Genomic DNA, 17,424 nt, shown 5'->3' with positions numbered 1-17,424 from the left:
GGTGCATTCAGAGAGAATGACGGTAGTAGTTTCATTGCCACAGCAGACATAATGTAATTTAATCAGTCATTTGATTATTAATCAAACGAAAATGTTAAAAGATAAAGATGTACATAGAAAAACAAAAATTACCAGCTCTAATACATAAACAACTAAAACCTACGAAGATGACAAATGATGATAAAAATGAAGAAAGAAAATTATCAGAACAAAGGAAGGCGACCCCAGTCATTAAACTGGGAGTCTTCCATTAAAGGAACGTGTGAAGGTCCTTCTTTCAAAAGCCAAACTTTGGCGTCGGAGATTTTAATTAATCACGGGGTAATCTGCTTCAGTTGGCGAGTGGGCTCGAAAGAGGGGTGTTGTCATGCATCACTATTACAACATTAATCAAGGGGAGGGCAACGGTAAATGAGCAGTCTCGGAAAGGAGAGAATCATAGTACTTGTGAAATGGCTTGAAATTGTTTTAGTTGGATTTTAGAGACAAAAGCTCGGTGAAAGCGACGTTTAATTCGGAACTTCTGAGGGGAATGAGAAGCGCACTACCTAGAATACGCTTGTCTGACAGAGTATCAGAGATGCTAGAATGACAGAGCTTGATCTCAAAGAAGCACAAGAATACTTACAAGACAGAGGTGACTGGCTCAACTTTGCATACCCAAGAACATGCCATAAAACTCCAACTATCGTTTTGTTTAATCCTAATGATTCGAATACATTGCAACTGGTAAATATTCACCGAAATTAAATACAAGGTTACAGCATATTTTTCACAGAGCATCACTGTCACCCCATCTTCTTCCAATACCATCTGCACAACAGCTTTTGTTGTACAACAACCACAACAACTGTTATTTCGATAAGACAGAGCATCTTTTTGATACAGATAAGCATTTACTTTTAACTTTTCGTGAAAAGCACTGAAATTCATAATAAGTAATTATAACAAAACACAAATTCAATATGCATTGCTATTGAAAATATAAAAGATCTAAGCAAATTAATTATTTTTAATCTTGTGAAAGGCAACATGCATACACTTTGTACACTGAAATAGTTAACGTACTATTTAATCTAATTTATCAAATTAATCGGCACGAATTTTAGATAAACTTTCTCAGAAATATTGTGTAAAACACAACATGGTGATGATCGTTCGATACAAGCTAGTTCACGCACAGTTAATGAATCACATTTCCCAGTTGAGATATATTGTGTAAAATGTTATTCATCTTCGATTTGTACACTGATTAAAAGACAATTTGTAAAATGTGCATTTTCCTCTAAGATTTCCAGGAAATATTCTAATTCACAACCTTTTCTTCAAGCTAACTCACAAATATTCTGTAAGTGTCAAGTAATTATTATTCTTGTGGAAGTGGCAACCATCTATCATTTTGCCCATTAACTAGCATGCTCCCTCAAATTAAGTGCACGTTATTTACACCATCAGCACTTTAAGAATGCAAATACAAGTTGGTACCTTTTATATATATATATATATATATATATATATATATATATATATATAATATATATATATATATATATGTGTGGTGTGTGTGTGTGTGTGTGTGTGTGCATGTGTGTGTGTATAGATACATATACATATACATACATATAATATATAATTATAATACATATATATATATATATATATATATATATATATAATTTTCCTTTTATTTTGCACAAGAAACTAAAAAACTTACAATCTCAAGTTGCCATCATTGCCAACTATTATCAACGAATATTTACAAAAGAAATCTATACAACCTCACGCCAGGATATGTTATGACAATAAAAAGTACCTTAATATTTTCTCCTGTGATCCGAGTCACCGGTGGTGCCTTCGTGAATATGGGAGGCTGATCTTGTCTGTCTTCTATCAACACAGACACAGTCACACAGACAATGTTCCTCGTGTCTACCTCAAGGTCCGTGTAGGGTTTCTGAAAACAAAAAAGAAATAAGAATTAAAAGAGTTCCCTTAGATTACCATGTTAATAATCCCGACAATTATATTAATGTTACATTGTGTTCACTGTTATGATAATATCCTACGATGCAGGAGGTAAAAAAGGCATTAGCAAAAAATGCCAAAATAAGTTATAATACCCTTAAGAATATCTATGTACAATATGTAAGAATTGTCATACAAAATGTCAGTTGACTTATTATACACAGCAGTATCTTGTAATTAAGACTAAAGAGCTGACTGCATGTCATATATGATATTTTGGAGTTTATATTTTTCTGGAATTAGCTTGGACCAGTAAATACATTAACACATGGATTGAAAAAGCAAACATTTTATCATTTTGTCTTTGAAATGTGTTAACCATATCCATCTTAATATAAAGAAATGATGATAACATTTTTGCAGCAATTATTTACATCTAAGTTTAGAATACCGCGAAAATTCGGAGTGAATACAAATGAACACCTGAATATTTATCAGTTCAGAAACAAACAGCTACACACCAAAGAATTCACACAGAGATGGTAGTGCGCAAAACTAATGATACACACCTCACAGTTCAGAAGTGAATATTAGAGGTCATAAACAAAGCCACATACTGGTTCTCTCAGATAATAGCGATAGTGCTCATAAACAAAAAAATACACCTGATACTCTAGACAAGGATGGCAACGCCCATAACAAAACAGCATGCCGAAAGGAGTAAGGACCGTAAACAAAGCATTACACCTGACAAAGATATACACCAGGAAAGAACGGCTTTTTCATAACCACTGAAGACAACAAAGCGATTCAACACAAAGGCAGATCTTTAAAAAACCGAAAAACGTTTCATATTCAGAGATTATAGGAGAAAAGAAGAGTCTCAAATATTGAAATTTAATCATACTGAATACTTTAGAATTTGCTGACCTTCAGGAAATACAGTCCCTGCCTGTCATGCTCCTCTGACGTAAGCATTCCAAATTAACATACATTTTGTATGATATGATCGCAATTCGCAGCGCAAAAAGATACATCGTTGAAAGTGTTTTATCGATACATGTATACATGAAATATAAAGTGGAATTTGAAATAATTGGAGTGAGAATGCTTGAGTAGAGTTCAGTGAGACATAAAATGATATGCAAGAGACTTCTTTTTCAGTTATCTGGTTTGCTTCAAAGAGTTCTTTAAAAGTGTACACGGGGCGCTAAATCCAAAAGGAATAAGGTGTTAACGTAAAGAATTAATTGACTTTCAATATTTGCGAGCTTTTTTTTATTAATTCTAGATAAACAAAACTCTGGGCCTTCGTAAGTAAACATAATCAACTTATGATTTCTATTTTCTCTATGGAAAAACATTTTAAGCTATAACGTTATATCACATGATTGTTACATAATTATCACAGATAAAGCTTCGTTTTCCTATGTGAGAGTATATTTTCATAGGAGGAAAGTAGTTCTCTTATTGACATTTTTTAAGATCAAATACAGCTATGCTCACTCTTGTTTAGAAAATGTACTGATATAACAAATATTTGTTATATAGGTGTAAAAACGTATTTCTATGTTACACATATACATTACCATACAGTATGAGCATATCGTGTATTTCCGTACATTATTTTCTGTGGTGCTCATTAAACACTTTGAAAAGAAAACTAAAGCTCGAAACGCCGCTAGAGAAAATGACCTCATTTCCAATGAGCTCCTGAAACGTTTCGCAATAGCGAACCGTTGATATAGGCGACTCCTTGATCAAGGTCATGAAATCATCAGTAAAAATGAAGTCTACTACCGCGCCCTGGTTCCCGCAAGTCCCTGACCGGGACATTGAAGTTGATACCTTTTATTGATGTCTTTTGTTTATATTTCTGATATTTATAGCGCCCATATTGCACATAAATTGGCAGTTACCGAACCAGTTTTACCAAATTAATGTTTAAACGAAGCCCATTCCCACATTGTCTTCGGACCAAGAATAGGCTAGAGGTAAATATATATATTTACACACACATATATATAGTATATATATATATATATATATATATATATATATATATATATATATATATATATATATATATATCTGTTTGTATGTATGGAAAACGTATGTGTCTGGAACATCGAGTACTACGGGTTTAGGTAGTTTGATAATTATAGATCGATGCAAATTATTTGTAAATAACAAGTATAGAGTATATATATATATATATATATATATATATATATATATATATATATATGTATATATATATCTCTCTCTCTCAAAGGCGAAATTGTGGGCGATAAAAATAATCTGGAAAAAATATAATGAGGCTGTCCTCAACACAAGACGTTCCAGCATGTTAGCCAACTTTTCAGTTTCTTCCATTTAGTTTATTATGACGTTTAGTTCAGGTGTACCTGTTCATTCGAAGTGTTTGCTTCGTTAAGGCCAAATTGCTAAATCTAGATTCCACGAATATAAACTTGATTCGAAACGATATAAGCTTCGTCAAGTTAATTATCTAGATATATTTCACTCACGGTAACTTGGCTCGACAAAGATTTATAAATGTTTCCCTAAGTAGATTAAATTTTGTCCTTCGAAAGTAAACTCGTTCTAATAAGCTTAATTTACTTCATAAAGGTAACCTTTGAGACACAATATCTGCTTAATCGTTGGAGACTAATATAAGTTGGGAAACGAAATATTACTGGATTAGAGTTGCCAAAGTTAAAAATACAGTATAACACGGATGACAAAGAAAATCGATTCGAATAAAATCCTACTGTCAAAATGGCTTCCAAGAAGCGTTAATGCTACCACTTCCTTGTTGTGACTTACAACTACAGCTGCGCAAACTTTTCAGTCCATAATTTCTCCTCGCTTAGTCATAACTATTTCAAGCGCACATTGACTTGCTGTTTGACATTGAAAACACAAAGTATGCACCATTATTTCGGTGACGTCACCTTACTAGTAACCAGTCAGAAACTAAAACCACATAACGTCATCATGCCGGTAGCCAAAGAGGAACGGAAATTCTGTGACACCATGATAACGTCATCTTACCGATGACCAATCAGAAACGACAATAACTGTAAGAAAGATAGCAATTTGACCTTTAAAGGCCTCTGACATGAGTACCATAATTCGGTCGCCTTATCAGTTGGAACTTCTGATAACAGAACCAGTTATGATGATCATTACATTCAAAATGCTTCTAGTCGATACAGATTTAGATAGGAATTATGAGGCTTTTATTGTATGAGTTGAATAATTCCATGACCTCTGACGTTCACGATAATCTTATGCGACAAAACTTATTCAATGGCATAAGCCTCCATTATTATTTGTAAATATGGAACTAATAAATCTTAAACTAACAAATAAACCTATCAACTAAGGCATATTAAGCAATAAGTGTGATATTTTCCCTACATGATTTACAAAAACTGAATTATGTCAAACTTCAAATTTTAATTAGTCTAAAAAGCTAAAAAACATTCTAATAAATGGAAAGTCAAACATAATTTTAATATTATGGATTCCACCTCTCTTGCAATAACTACAAATGGCTGCTAAAAGCTCCAACAAGTAATTGAATATTCAGAATCGGATTGAGCCATGATACAAATCTGTACATCAGAGACGGATCTCAATTGACACACAATATTTTTGTTAGCTTGTGAAAGATAGACTTTAAAAAAGTAATATAGTCTTTATCAAATTACAAAATAAAGCATAAATATTTGTTATAATAATAAATAGATTTACAACGATAATTAATCAAAGCTTGCACAGCTATCTTTAATTGAAGGAAAAATGATACTATCTATGTTATGAAACCCGCTAAACATCGTCATTGTAGTTATCACTACTAATAATACTCATTCACTTTGAAAATTATTAGCCAACAAGGTCATAACCTTGCTGGGCATCTTTTTTAGCAATAGTTTCGTTTTCTTCTTATAACAATCATTACTGTTATCATAACCATTGGTGTTTTTATGATTGTTGTCATTAGTATTACTGTTCATAATGCTCAGTCATTCATATGGAAACTTCCTTAAATGTCTGTGTACTTCCTGAACAAATGTTCTTATTAAGAGTACTAAAATTTACATGTATACTGACATTGTCATTATCATTATTATTATTATTATTATTATTATTATTATTATTATTATTATTATTATTATTATTATTATTATTATTATTAGTGGTGGTAGCAGTAATGAGCGCTTACTTATATAGAAGAAGTTTAAAGGGCCATTAATTTTTTTCAGAAACAATTAAAATGTGTCCACCTTGGCAACCCCCTATTCTTTTTACCATAAAGCCAGTCATCCACATGCAATTCTCATGAATAAATTCATTTTTAACCTTCGTAGTCTGCAGTAATCTTAATAACGTGGACCTTGACTCCCCTACCGAGATAATAAAGTCCCCATAAGTTGCATCATCATATTATAAAAGGCTGAGGTGCACCATAATTAGGCTACACGAGATGCTTTTTATTTTTTCCAGTGAAACATTTTAATCAAGGAGATTTTCTTATACACTAGGTAGGGAAACCTCATTATGATCTGCTCTTTCTTTACGGCGTGTCACTATGGTCTAAGGTGTATGATTATTTATTGGACGCTTTCGCCGGTGTTATTCATTTCTCCCCCAAGTTCCTGTGACATCGAGACACAAAACGGAGATCTTTAGTTATCTCTGTTGAACACGTAATTTCGCTGCACGGTCGTAATCAGAAAGAAAATATACTACTAGTCTTTAATTGAAGTGTATCTGAATCCATGCGTATTCATGTTGGAGAATAACTTTATCCGGATGTTTTACATTTATTTTGAAGAGGATTGATTCTCTGGAAAGTTGGCGCATTCATAAAATTAATTAATAATATGTGAATCCTGACGTGATCATGAAGGTGAATTATAATGAAAATATGAGAGCTCGAGAAATATTAGTAATTAACTCTCGAAATACTAAACCATCGTACATGAAACTGTGATCAAAATGCATTTTTTATCTATTTATGTCTGTGATAATAAAGAACCACCAACAGCAAAACTTAGCATTCAGAATGAATTCTAGAACTAAAAATGTCTATTTTAAAAGGGCATAAATGGCATAACTTTGTCTATAAATTTGGCAAGTCAAGTAATCTGTTTATTTTAGAAGCCAATCTTCTAGTTATTCAGAAGTGATAATACTTTTAAATTCGTTTTCATCCCACATCGTTAGGTTGGCTGATATTATTAGCCATGATAGAGCTACTCTATTTCATTGTCAGTTAATATCCCACACCATTATAAATAACAATCAGTTCACCCCGGACAATCGTAAAGAAATTCATCAGCACGCTCGACTTGAAGCCATATTGACCAAACCCTTCATTCGATGACATTACGCGATAATAACAGGAATGGAATTCCCAGCCCATCGACCCAATACACCCCTCCACCTGACAAGCCCCCTTCCTTAAGGAACACCTGGAGTCCCTCCTTCATCTCCCTTGGCTTAAAAACAACACCGAACCCACTTCATTTCCTTCGGCACCAGACACCACCTATATCCTGGAGGACCTAAGAACCCATTCCTTCACTTACTTCTATGAAACCCTTTCTTTACCAAACCCGGCAGCAGACAACTACTTCTTCTTTGAAAACCCGCAAACCCCCTTTATCTACTTTAGAGGCAGACAATGCTGCCCTCTTTCCTGAGGACCCACGAGCCACCTTCTTCATCTACTTCCGCAAAAGAGAACCCTACCCCTTGAAGACCCACGACTCCTCTTCTTAAGAACCAACGAATACCTTGCCATCCACCTCCATTTCCTTCAACATCTAATAAACCTCTTCCATGATGACCCTCCTTCATCTTCATCGGGCTCGACTCCTCGACCCTTTGGGACCCCATCTTTATATGTTCTCGACCGACCTTGAACGTGAAGTTAACTTAATCAAGAACCTTGGCGGGGTGATCTCATGACATGTTATGAATTCCTAGAGACATTTATCATTCGATGACGCTAATGGTCCCATTGCGACACTTCTCAGATATATTTAGGATCTCCTGCACACTTAACATTCCTTTTTCTAGTTTTCATAGTCCATCTGGTCTCGGTGTGACCTTTCCTTACAAAAGGCTCAAAGCTTAATTGCGTCGGTTTCTTTTTACGTAAATTGCATTTTTGATTGCCAGTGACTTTTATGGCAAGTGATCAGATAATATAAAGTTTTCAGATAACTAATCTAGCAAAATGAACTTGTGACCGAATAGATATCGTATGAAATGCTAATTTTGATACGAGTGACACAGAAAACTGATCAAGTTTCCAGTCACTTAAAGTACTTTTACTAAGAGGTCAGATATTAGAAATTTTTGTCAGTGACTCTAGGTGATCTCACGAATTCATATAACACAGTCATCTTTTAGGACACTTATATGGGAACCCCATATTACGCCTTCTCCGGAGAGAGCCATCTAGGAAACGCAAAGTACAAGGGTAATTCGTGACAGTGAAATGTAATGAAAAATGCTGTTAAAATTACCGTCCACTAAATGGTAGCTTCTTCTCGAACGCTTTCTTTGTCTTATCTGTGATCTAACGTGCAGCTGATTACAATAATGAACACTGAAACAATCCTCATTTGGTGATCTTTTATCTTAAAAATAACTTGCAACGTAAATCTCTTGCGTTGAGAAAATCAAACTTCAATCGGCTCATCTAGAGGTCATTTGGACCATACAATAAGACCAATAAGACAGTGCATGCCTATGACCGGATGAGGACCTAGTTAGCCGTTTTAGAAAACGTAAAATATAAATTTCGTCATTTCTTTCAAATCAGTCGTGTTGCTAAAATCGCTCAGAATTATTCATAATTGCACTTTTAATTAGAAAATTATCAAACAGACCATAATCTTGACAAGCATAATTCCAAACTAAATAACTTTCATATTAAAAGAAGCAGAAACAGTTGGAGGTAACAAAGGCAGAAGGTGCTTAATCCAAAGATATGAAAAGCTAAGGAAAGTGTGGCAATGATATACAGAATAGCTGTTTGAATCAGCACTGCAGTTTCATGCAACTTCTGTGCATCAGTAACTACAGCAGTCAGAGGAAAACAATCCTCAGTTTTTCAGTAAAAAGATAAAAGAACCTCCAGTACTTTGAGGCGGAAATTGTGGCGTTCACTCAAGTGGCTCAGCAATAAGGTTATGGAAGATGATCATAGACTTAATAGAAGAAAGTCAGAAAATAGATTTAACTATGGTCAACTGTTTTAGCACCGCATACTATGTTATCGTCATATCTTTCAATAAAAGTTTTAAGGAGTCCTATCTCAAATCGCAGGACCATACGTCAACCGGTGAAATAGTTGTAACAAAAAACTGCAAACGCTTCTCAAAAATTGGCAATTGTCCAAAACATTCCCTGAAAAAAACTCTCCTCAAGAACAAACATTTAATGGCCTTGATATCTAATCCAAATTTAGTGAAAAGGAACGCAAGAAATTTTTACCTGATCGTTCCTCCTTACTGACAGAGGAGGCAGCCAGATTGTATTAATGAATTAATCTAAAAGAATATCGCGTCATGAGACAACAGAAATACTGAACGAAGTAATAGTAAACATAAGAAAGCAGGTAGTTATATAATAAACAAACAACAAAAAACAACAACAACAACAATAATAATAATAATAATAATAATAATAATAATAATAATAATAATAATAATAATAATAATAATAATAATGTTATTATTATTATTATTATTATTATTATTATTATTATTATTATTATTATTATTATTATTATTATTATTATTATTATCAACATCAAAAAAAGGCACATGAAACGCAATTAGAGAAAAGAATATGTTACACTGCATTTCGTGACCTAAACGTGAATTCCATAGCAATCTCCTGTCATTAATTCGTCATATAATTTGTTATGGAGATGTGATTCAAGCATGCAGATGACTGCGTCAAACAGAATAAATATATGTTCTCTGACATAAGCTTCATTCTTTATCGTGCAAATGGCTGGAAGGTTGGCGCATAAAAATTATTATTATTATTATTATTATTATTTTATTATTATTATTATTATTATTATTATTATTATTATTATGGTTACGTCGTCCTAGAACGACAAAATAGCACATTTACCGAAACAGTCAAATTATACTGAACTCAGCTTCTTGACTCCTAAAACATAATATTATGATAATGATGAAATTGTTGTGAACTCATTTCAATTATGAAATCCGAAAATAGTCAACTTGTAAAGGTATCCAAAATAATAGCATTTCTAATCTTCTTGAGGTAAAAGCGAAGGTCGAGGGTATTCCATTCTTCTCTACATCAAGGGCTTTGAATTTTCCAACAGGCTTTATAGAAAATAAATGGAATTCCTAATACGAATTTAGTCAATAAGTTCAGCATAATGCTCAAATGCAAAAGAAAAAGTCACATATCGACCTTAAATCTTTTCATTAATGAAAAGATGAAAAACTGTATTATTTATTAACAAAACTAGAAATTATGCCCTTTCTAAGTAGGGGAAAGACTTAGATGATCAGTGCTTGTATTCAAACGGTAGAAAAATATGGAATTCGAAAGAAATTACTTTGGGAAATAATTGTGAAATTGCAATCATCAAATACAGGACATATCTACGTGAATTTAAAACACGCACGTACATTAAGACACGCCCAAAGCATAAATGTACCAGTGTCAGTTAAGGTAAAACAAAGAATGCAAGAATTAAGTTTCGATAAAATAAGGAAAAGGAAATGGGACTTCTGTTTGTGAATATACAGTAAATCAAAAGGTATACACTGAAGCAATAGTATGAACGAAAAGGCTTATCCATTGTGAAAAAATATAGTACTTATTTTTTTATCAGAATAACACTGGAAAGGTATGCGTTAATTTATACAAACTTATTTTCATCAAATTTTATCATGCTTTTTCTTTAGCTTTTATTCTTCTGGGAAAGTTATTTGGGCAACCGAAAGGTCATTGTACCATTCTTCCTGAGGGCGAATATAAATTTATAGTAATAGTAACATGTAGATTTGAATAACGAATAAACCCCTGTATGCTTTTGAAAAATAAAAAGTAAAACGGTAACCGATGTTAACCAATTTCAAAATAGGTAGCTAATAATCGAATTCATATGATAACAATCGCCTCAAAGAGAAAAATAAAACAGGTCTTTATTCGAGATATTTTGGAAATGTAAATTTGGTGGTGCTTGTGCTGTAATGAAAAATAAAAGAAAATATATATGCAGCATAACCTAGATAAAAAAATAGAAGACATGTAATAATGATCAAAAAGTATCTAAAAATCCGTTCTTTTCACCTGGGATCAAGATTAAAGGCGTATTTGTCAGCAAGATATAAACCGATAACTGTTACATAACACAAAAACATTGGAAGGACGCACCATTTTCTTTAATAACAGAAAAAGCAGGATGCTTTTACCGTCATCAGACAAATAGTGAATCGTAAAACGAGATGTATTTCATGTGGAAGGAATTCTCTCTCTCTCTCTCTCTCTCTCTCTCTCTCTCTATTCTCTGTGTGTGGCGGGGGGTGGGGTGGGCTGGGTTGCCTTGTCCATATTCATCGAAAGATCAATGGAAATAGTTCATAAATCGTAGGGAAGTAAGAAGGTCGCTCGGCCATAAAGCAATTGAAGTGAATGGTTGGGGTCAGAGTAATGATAGGTGTTGGATAAGAGGGATGATAAATATCCAGAGATAAAGAAGACTATATTTCCAAATGAAGGATGAATAACAACGAAGGAAAAATATGAGATATAACATAATCCAATGGGAGATAGTAATAAAAATAATAACGGAGAAAAGAATAATGACGATAGGAGATGGAACCTATTACAATCTCACATGGTATGGAAATGACTGGTCTGAAAATCAGTAATCATTCAGCGTGTGTGCCAGGTTCATTTCATATATATCCACGAGCCTACATACACACGTATATGATTTAAAGATTATGTTCACTGCTAAATGAGCTATGAAAAATTAGATCAAGTAAACATATCCAAAACGGGACTTCTCAATTTGGTGAGGAAAATTTCATCTTAAATATAAAGGAATTTCAGTTACATGATGGACTCTTATGTATGTACTAGTGAAAAATAATAATAATAATAATAATAATAAAATAATAATAATAATAATAATAATAATAATAATAAATGGTAAGACCATCGCGAAAGGCTGGATACGTTAGCCTGAACAATGATATTAACATGACATTCCAAGCACTCACTAAATCGCTCACACAAGCACAAATGCGTCTTTACGTTCGTCAAGCTACATAAAGGGAATATGATACAGAAATCATTCACATTCCCTTTGAGCATTGCCATGCGCATAAGTCAGCTACACAACCCCAACCCTTCTCTTTATTTGAACCACTCTTCCAAGTACGGTTTTTACGCTGCTCATATACTTCACTGATGGATGAAGTTATCAAAGGGTACTGACGAAGAGAATTGTACTTAATGTTCATTGGAAATTAAAACGAGCTAGCTGTTGAGAATCCCTTAAAAATTGCATCCAAACGCCTACAGTAGCATCTAATTTGAGAGTAATTTTCAAGTAATTCAGTTACCAACGTCATACTTTTAGAATCAGACGCTAATATGACATTGTGACATTGTGATTAATAATTCGTTTATTGTGCTTGCAAACAGCATTCGAAACATTCAGAATCCTTATTCATGTCTAATATTATGAACAGCAAATTATAAGGCAATAACCATACGATTTATTGTAGGCGCTATAAAAACAATGACGGTCCAATATCAATATAAGTCAGTCACGTCATATACACCACACATGAATTTCTTTGCTGGAATGGAAGCATAATATTCGTTACAAGCAGATTTTTGGGGGTCTTTGGTAAAGATTCATTTAATGAGATTTGATATGAAACAGCTGAAAAATAAAACTATTTGTTTTAGGAAACTGATAAACGTTACCATAAAAAGTACGATATATTACAAACACATTGAGCACGCGTTGTCTCTACTGAAAATAGCCTGACACAGCATTCAATGAAAGTCTGCGGGACTCACCAGTAATGTTCCACTTACTCATTTTTACAAGTATCAAAGCCCAAAATAACCTGAATCGTTTATATAGGAAACGCATTCCCTCTTTACTGTAAAATATGTCTTCTCTAAACAGCATAGTTCAAATAAACTATTGTGAAAAGTAATGTTAAGCAAATGTAAGGAATCCAGCAGTAAAAAGCAATAAATGACGATCTATAATATAGAGAATTCCTCTGACATATTACAAGGCTTATTCAGGAACGCCATCCCATAAATCATACAAATATAGGTCACATATAAATCTACGCTTCACTATAAAGAATTTGGCAGTCAAATGGAAGGGAATTTGTGTCACTTCACCTTACACATTCAAAATGAATGTATAAAATGGAAGTTCTCAACCTATATATATATATATATATATATATATATATATATATTATATATATATGTATATATATATAATATATGTGTGTGTGTGTGCGTGTGTGTGCGTGTGTGCGTATGTATAGTATATATATATATATATATATATATATATATATATATATATATGTGTGTGTGTGTGTGTGTGTGTGTGTGTTTAAAGATTTTGCCCGCAAAAGACAAGGGAATTCGTGTCAGCAGACCTTACTCAATAGAAATGGATTTATAAAGAAAAATAATATCTGTATGTATATATGCGCATCGATCACAGACATACTACTAACATACATAAGAAAAAGGCAAGTAGATAGTTTATGTTAGTTGAAAGCATTTATTTCTTTCATGTGTTGTAATATATCTTACATCAGTGATTTAAAAAGATCTATTATTTACCGGAAGCGATTATGTAAATATATTTAAATGACTAAGGTAAAGCCACAGAGTGGCAACTCCATCCTGTCTTATCCTTACCTTAATATATGACATTGAATTTTATTACGAATTCTAGAGGAAGCGTATGCTGCACTTCATAAAAAATTTAAAATCTAGTTCATAGAATTTTCAGTTTTCCCCAGAGTGCTGTCGTCTCTATCGCATGCGATCTTCATGTTACATGACAGACATAACTTTAGATTTTTTCATGAAAATGTCATAGCCTTTGAAAGGTACAACAATTACCAAATAAATTGCTGTTATACTGTAACATTTTCATTTGTTTAAAAAAAAACATTACATTCGTTTCTTACTTGAATTCCTAATATCTCGCCGTCAATCCAAGAATCACTTACGACCCATTCGTCAAGACCTCGTTATATACAACGCGAATGTTTTTCCGGTAAGTGTAAATGTCACCCAGGAGTATGACAGCAGCGTTTATATAGGTTAACCGTTATCATGAGAGGGAATAACGTACTTTCTCGCTCGCATTGCAATATCTAGGCCACGATACATATCTTAGAGTAAACATGGATTGGAAAGGCGGTTTATGAGGATTTATGTTGCTATTATCAATACATATATTTTCTGGATCAAGTATGGGTATAATGTATTCTTCATCGCTATAAATCTTTTTAGAGTAATTATATGGCCTACGGAGTCTTACTATCTTAAATATTCTTTAGATCTTAGACTATATTGAGACCCCTCGGGATGTCGATGCTTAGAAGCATTAGATATCTGGAAAGTAGGTGTCCAAACTTTTGAATCATTACTTGTATTCAGGAATGTAGCTGTGTTTCTCATCTCATTCTCATTCATTATTCCCTAGATATGAGCTCGTATACATATAAATACACACACATTATTTAGGTATATGTATATCATATATATATATATATATATGTGTGTGTGTGTGTGTGTGTGTGTGTGTGTGTGTGTGTGTGTGTGTGTGAGAGAGAGAGACAGACAGACAGACAGACAGACAGACAGAGAAATAAACAGCAAAACTTGTATTATACTGAATATGCAAACTGAAAATGCATCGCTGATTTTTCATATTATAGTCACTGTAACGTCGAATGGTGAGAAAAATGCCAATCCCAAAAGCTCAAGAGATAAAAAATTGAAACTGTAAAAAGATAAAACTTTATAAAACTACACGCTGACGCCCTACCCAGGCAGGTCCAACAACACAAAAAGAACTACGCATAAATAATGATGAGATCTACTCGGGAGCCATCCAATTAGGTCAGATTAAAGGAAAGTACTTAACACGATAAACGAAATCTACCCTGCGTTCACAGAGCCTTTTTACAATTGAGGTCAAGACCACAAAACCAGTCACTCACTCGCCTTTTAATTACCATTAATACGAGGTCTAGCAAGCGTAGACATTCAGGGGTGCTTACCGTCAATAACTTCATGGCGCTATTGAGGTCAGGTCACGGCGTTGCCTGGGTATCATTAATGACTGATAAGGCTACACTAACAAACATTCACATTCTTACAAACTTCCGGCACCTTTTTCCTCCCTTTTTTTCATGTTTAATTAATTAGCCATTGAGGAATTAATGCGGGAGAGCCCTCGTTTACTATAAACTCTCTCTCTCTCTCTCTCTCTCTCTCTCTCTCTCTTCTACCTTAATTTATCTGTATACTTACTGAGTGTAGGAGATCAATTCTCGTTAACAAGGTATTGAGACCACACGCTTCCAAATCTGATTTGCTTAGTATATTTCCATAGGAAATATTATGTTTTCCGATAGAGACTGTTTCCTTTCATTGCTATGCTCTTGAATTTTCTTACTACTTCCTCGTCGCCTGAACCTTGTAAAATTCCCTTTTTCTTGTTAGCGGTTCATGTCTCCCTTTATCTAAGGTCTAGTTTTCTTATTTTTTTCTCTGTCAGCCATAAGCATAAGTTTACAAAATGAGAATACGTCATTCACAATAATTTAAGATATCTAGTAGTATTAGTATAGAAAATGATAAATTTAATACAATTGCGAAGATTATCTCAACATTTTTCAGGTACATGAGTTTACTATTAGAGCATCTACCCCTTTAGTGAATTAATCATTTCATAAATCAGGTCAAGTTCATTCCAGCTCTATAATTCTTGAAACTGGTGTTGTACCTATGAATAGTAGCTATTAATCCGGCGATGTAAGCGTACTGAACTTCTACAATCGTTTCGTAAAAGAAAAACTATAATACTAACAGGCAACCGCTTACTATTTTGTGTTGGTTTCCTTAGAGACAACGTAAATAAACTTGTCGGTGACTGACTTTAGCTTTGTTTAAGCAGAAAGGTATACAGTAGACGTTGATCATTAATCAGGATTGACCAACAAGACCCCCATTATATATCAAATTAATAATACCACAAATGGAATGTGAAATATTGCAAACTTTATCGAAAATCTATACCTTTCATAATACTCTCACGACCGTACAGGCTCAGTACAAGGTGAGAATAGCGTTCAATATATAGTTGATTTATCGATGAAACTAATGAGCGATAGAGTGAAGCCTCGGCGAACCAGACATTTATTGACATTAACTTCATGAACTCCATACAGGAAGTGTTGAGCTTAACTGAAAAGCACGTGACAGATAACGAATTGACTAGTATTCTCACGTTAGTCTGCATTCAGTTCTGATAATTACTTTACATCAATGCTTGAAACAAGTTACGAATTAGTACCAAAAAATAGTTTATACAAAGGTGTCAGTTATTGTTTTGATGTGAGGATTAAAACCATAAAAACCAATTAAACATTTACCCACCCCACCCCCCTTCCCCCACCCAAGCTCACATTACTTCCAGAGATAAAAGTTACCATAATATATTAAAGGTCACATCGAAGTCAGAGTAGACAAATAATACACTTAGCACCACTAAATGAAAGAAAAAAAAAACAATTTCTGACAAGGGTAATGTTCTTAAATGGCGTCGCAGCCAAGAGATCAAAAAAATTTAGTTTCGAGACTCGATGATACCACAGACTACACAGGAATTAAACCCTTTTGAACTATCAAGTAATTAATAATTATATATATTTTCTCAAAAACAGTTATTTTTTACAAAATACCTTCAAATCCTCGTATTTCCAGCCCTTTTTTATAAATGTGAATAAGAAAATAAAAACACTCATTCTCACACACACACAAACGCATTCTCATATATATATATGTATATTATATATATATATATATATATATATATATATATATATAATTATTTATATATATAGTATATATATATAGATATATCTATATATATAGATATATATATACATATATATATATATATATACATATTATAGGTATATATATATCATATATATAAAATATATATATATAACATATATATATCTATCTATATATATATATATATTCTATGTATATCATATATATATATATATCTGTATATATATATGCAGTATGTCTGCACAATGAAATACTAAGCGGAAATTCTAAGATATATTTCAG

At 33.1% G+C, this 17,424-nt stretch overlaps 1 protein-coding gene across 1 annotated transcript in view; it reads right to left on the bottom strand.

Moving 5' to 3' along the window:
- Positions 1-17,424, bottom strand: part of LOC135198583 (cadherin-86C-like) — a 101,223-nt gene that overhangs the window by 20,995 nt on the left and 62,804 nt on the right. Inside the window, 1 exon segment of the mRNA XM_064226300.1 lies at positions 1,814-1,954. Coding sequence (XP_064082370.1) covers positions 1,814-1,954 — 141 coding nt within the window.

Source organism: Macrobrachium nipponense, chromosome 22 (assembly GCF_015104395.2).
Source record: "Macrobrachium nipponense isolate FS-2020 chromosome 22, ASM1510439v2, whole genome shotgun sequence".
NCBI classification, from domain to species: Eukaryota; Metazoa; Arthropoda; class Malacostraca; order Decapoda; family Palaemonidae; genus Macrobrachium; species Macrobrachium nipponense.
Note: the sequence above shows the minus strand (reverse complement) of the source record. Positions and strands in the feature narration are given on the sequence as shown.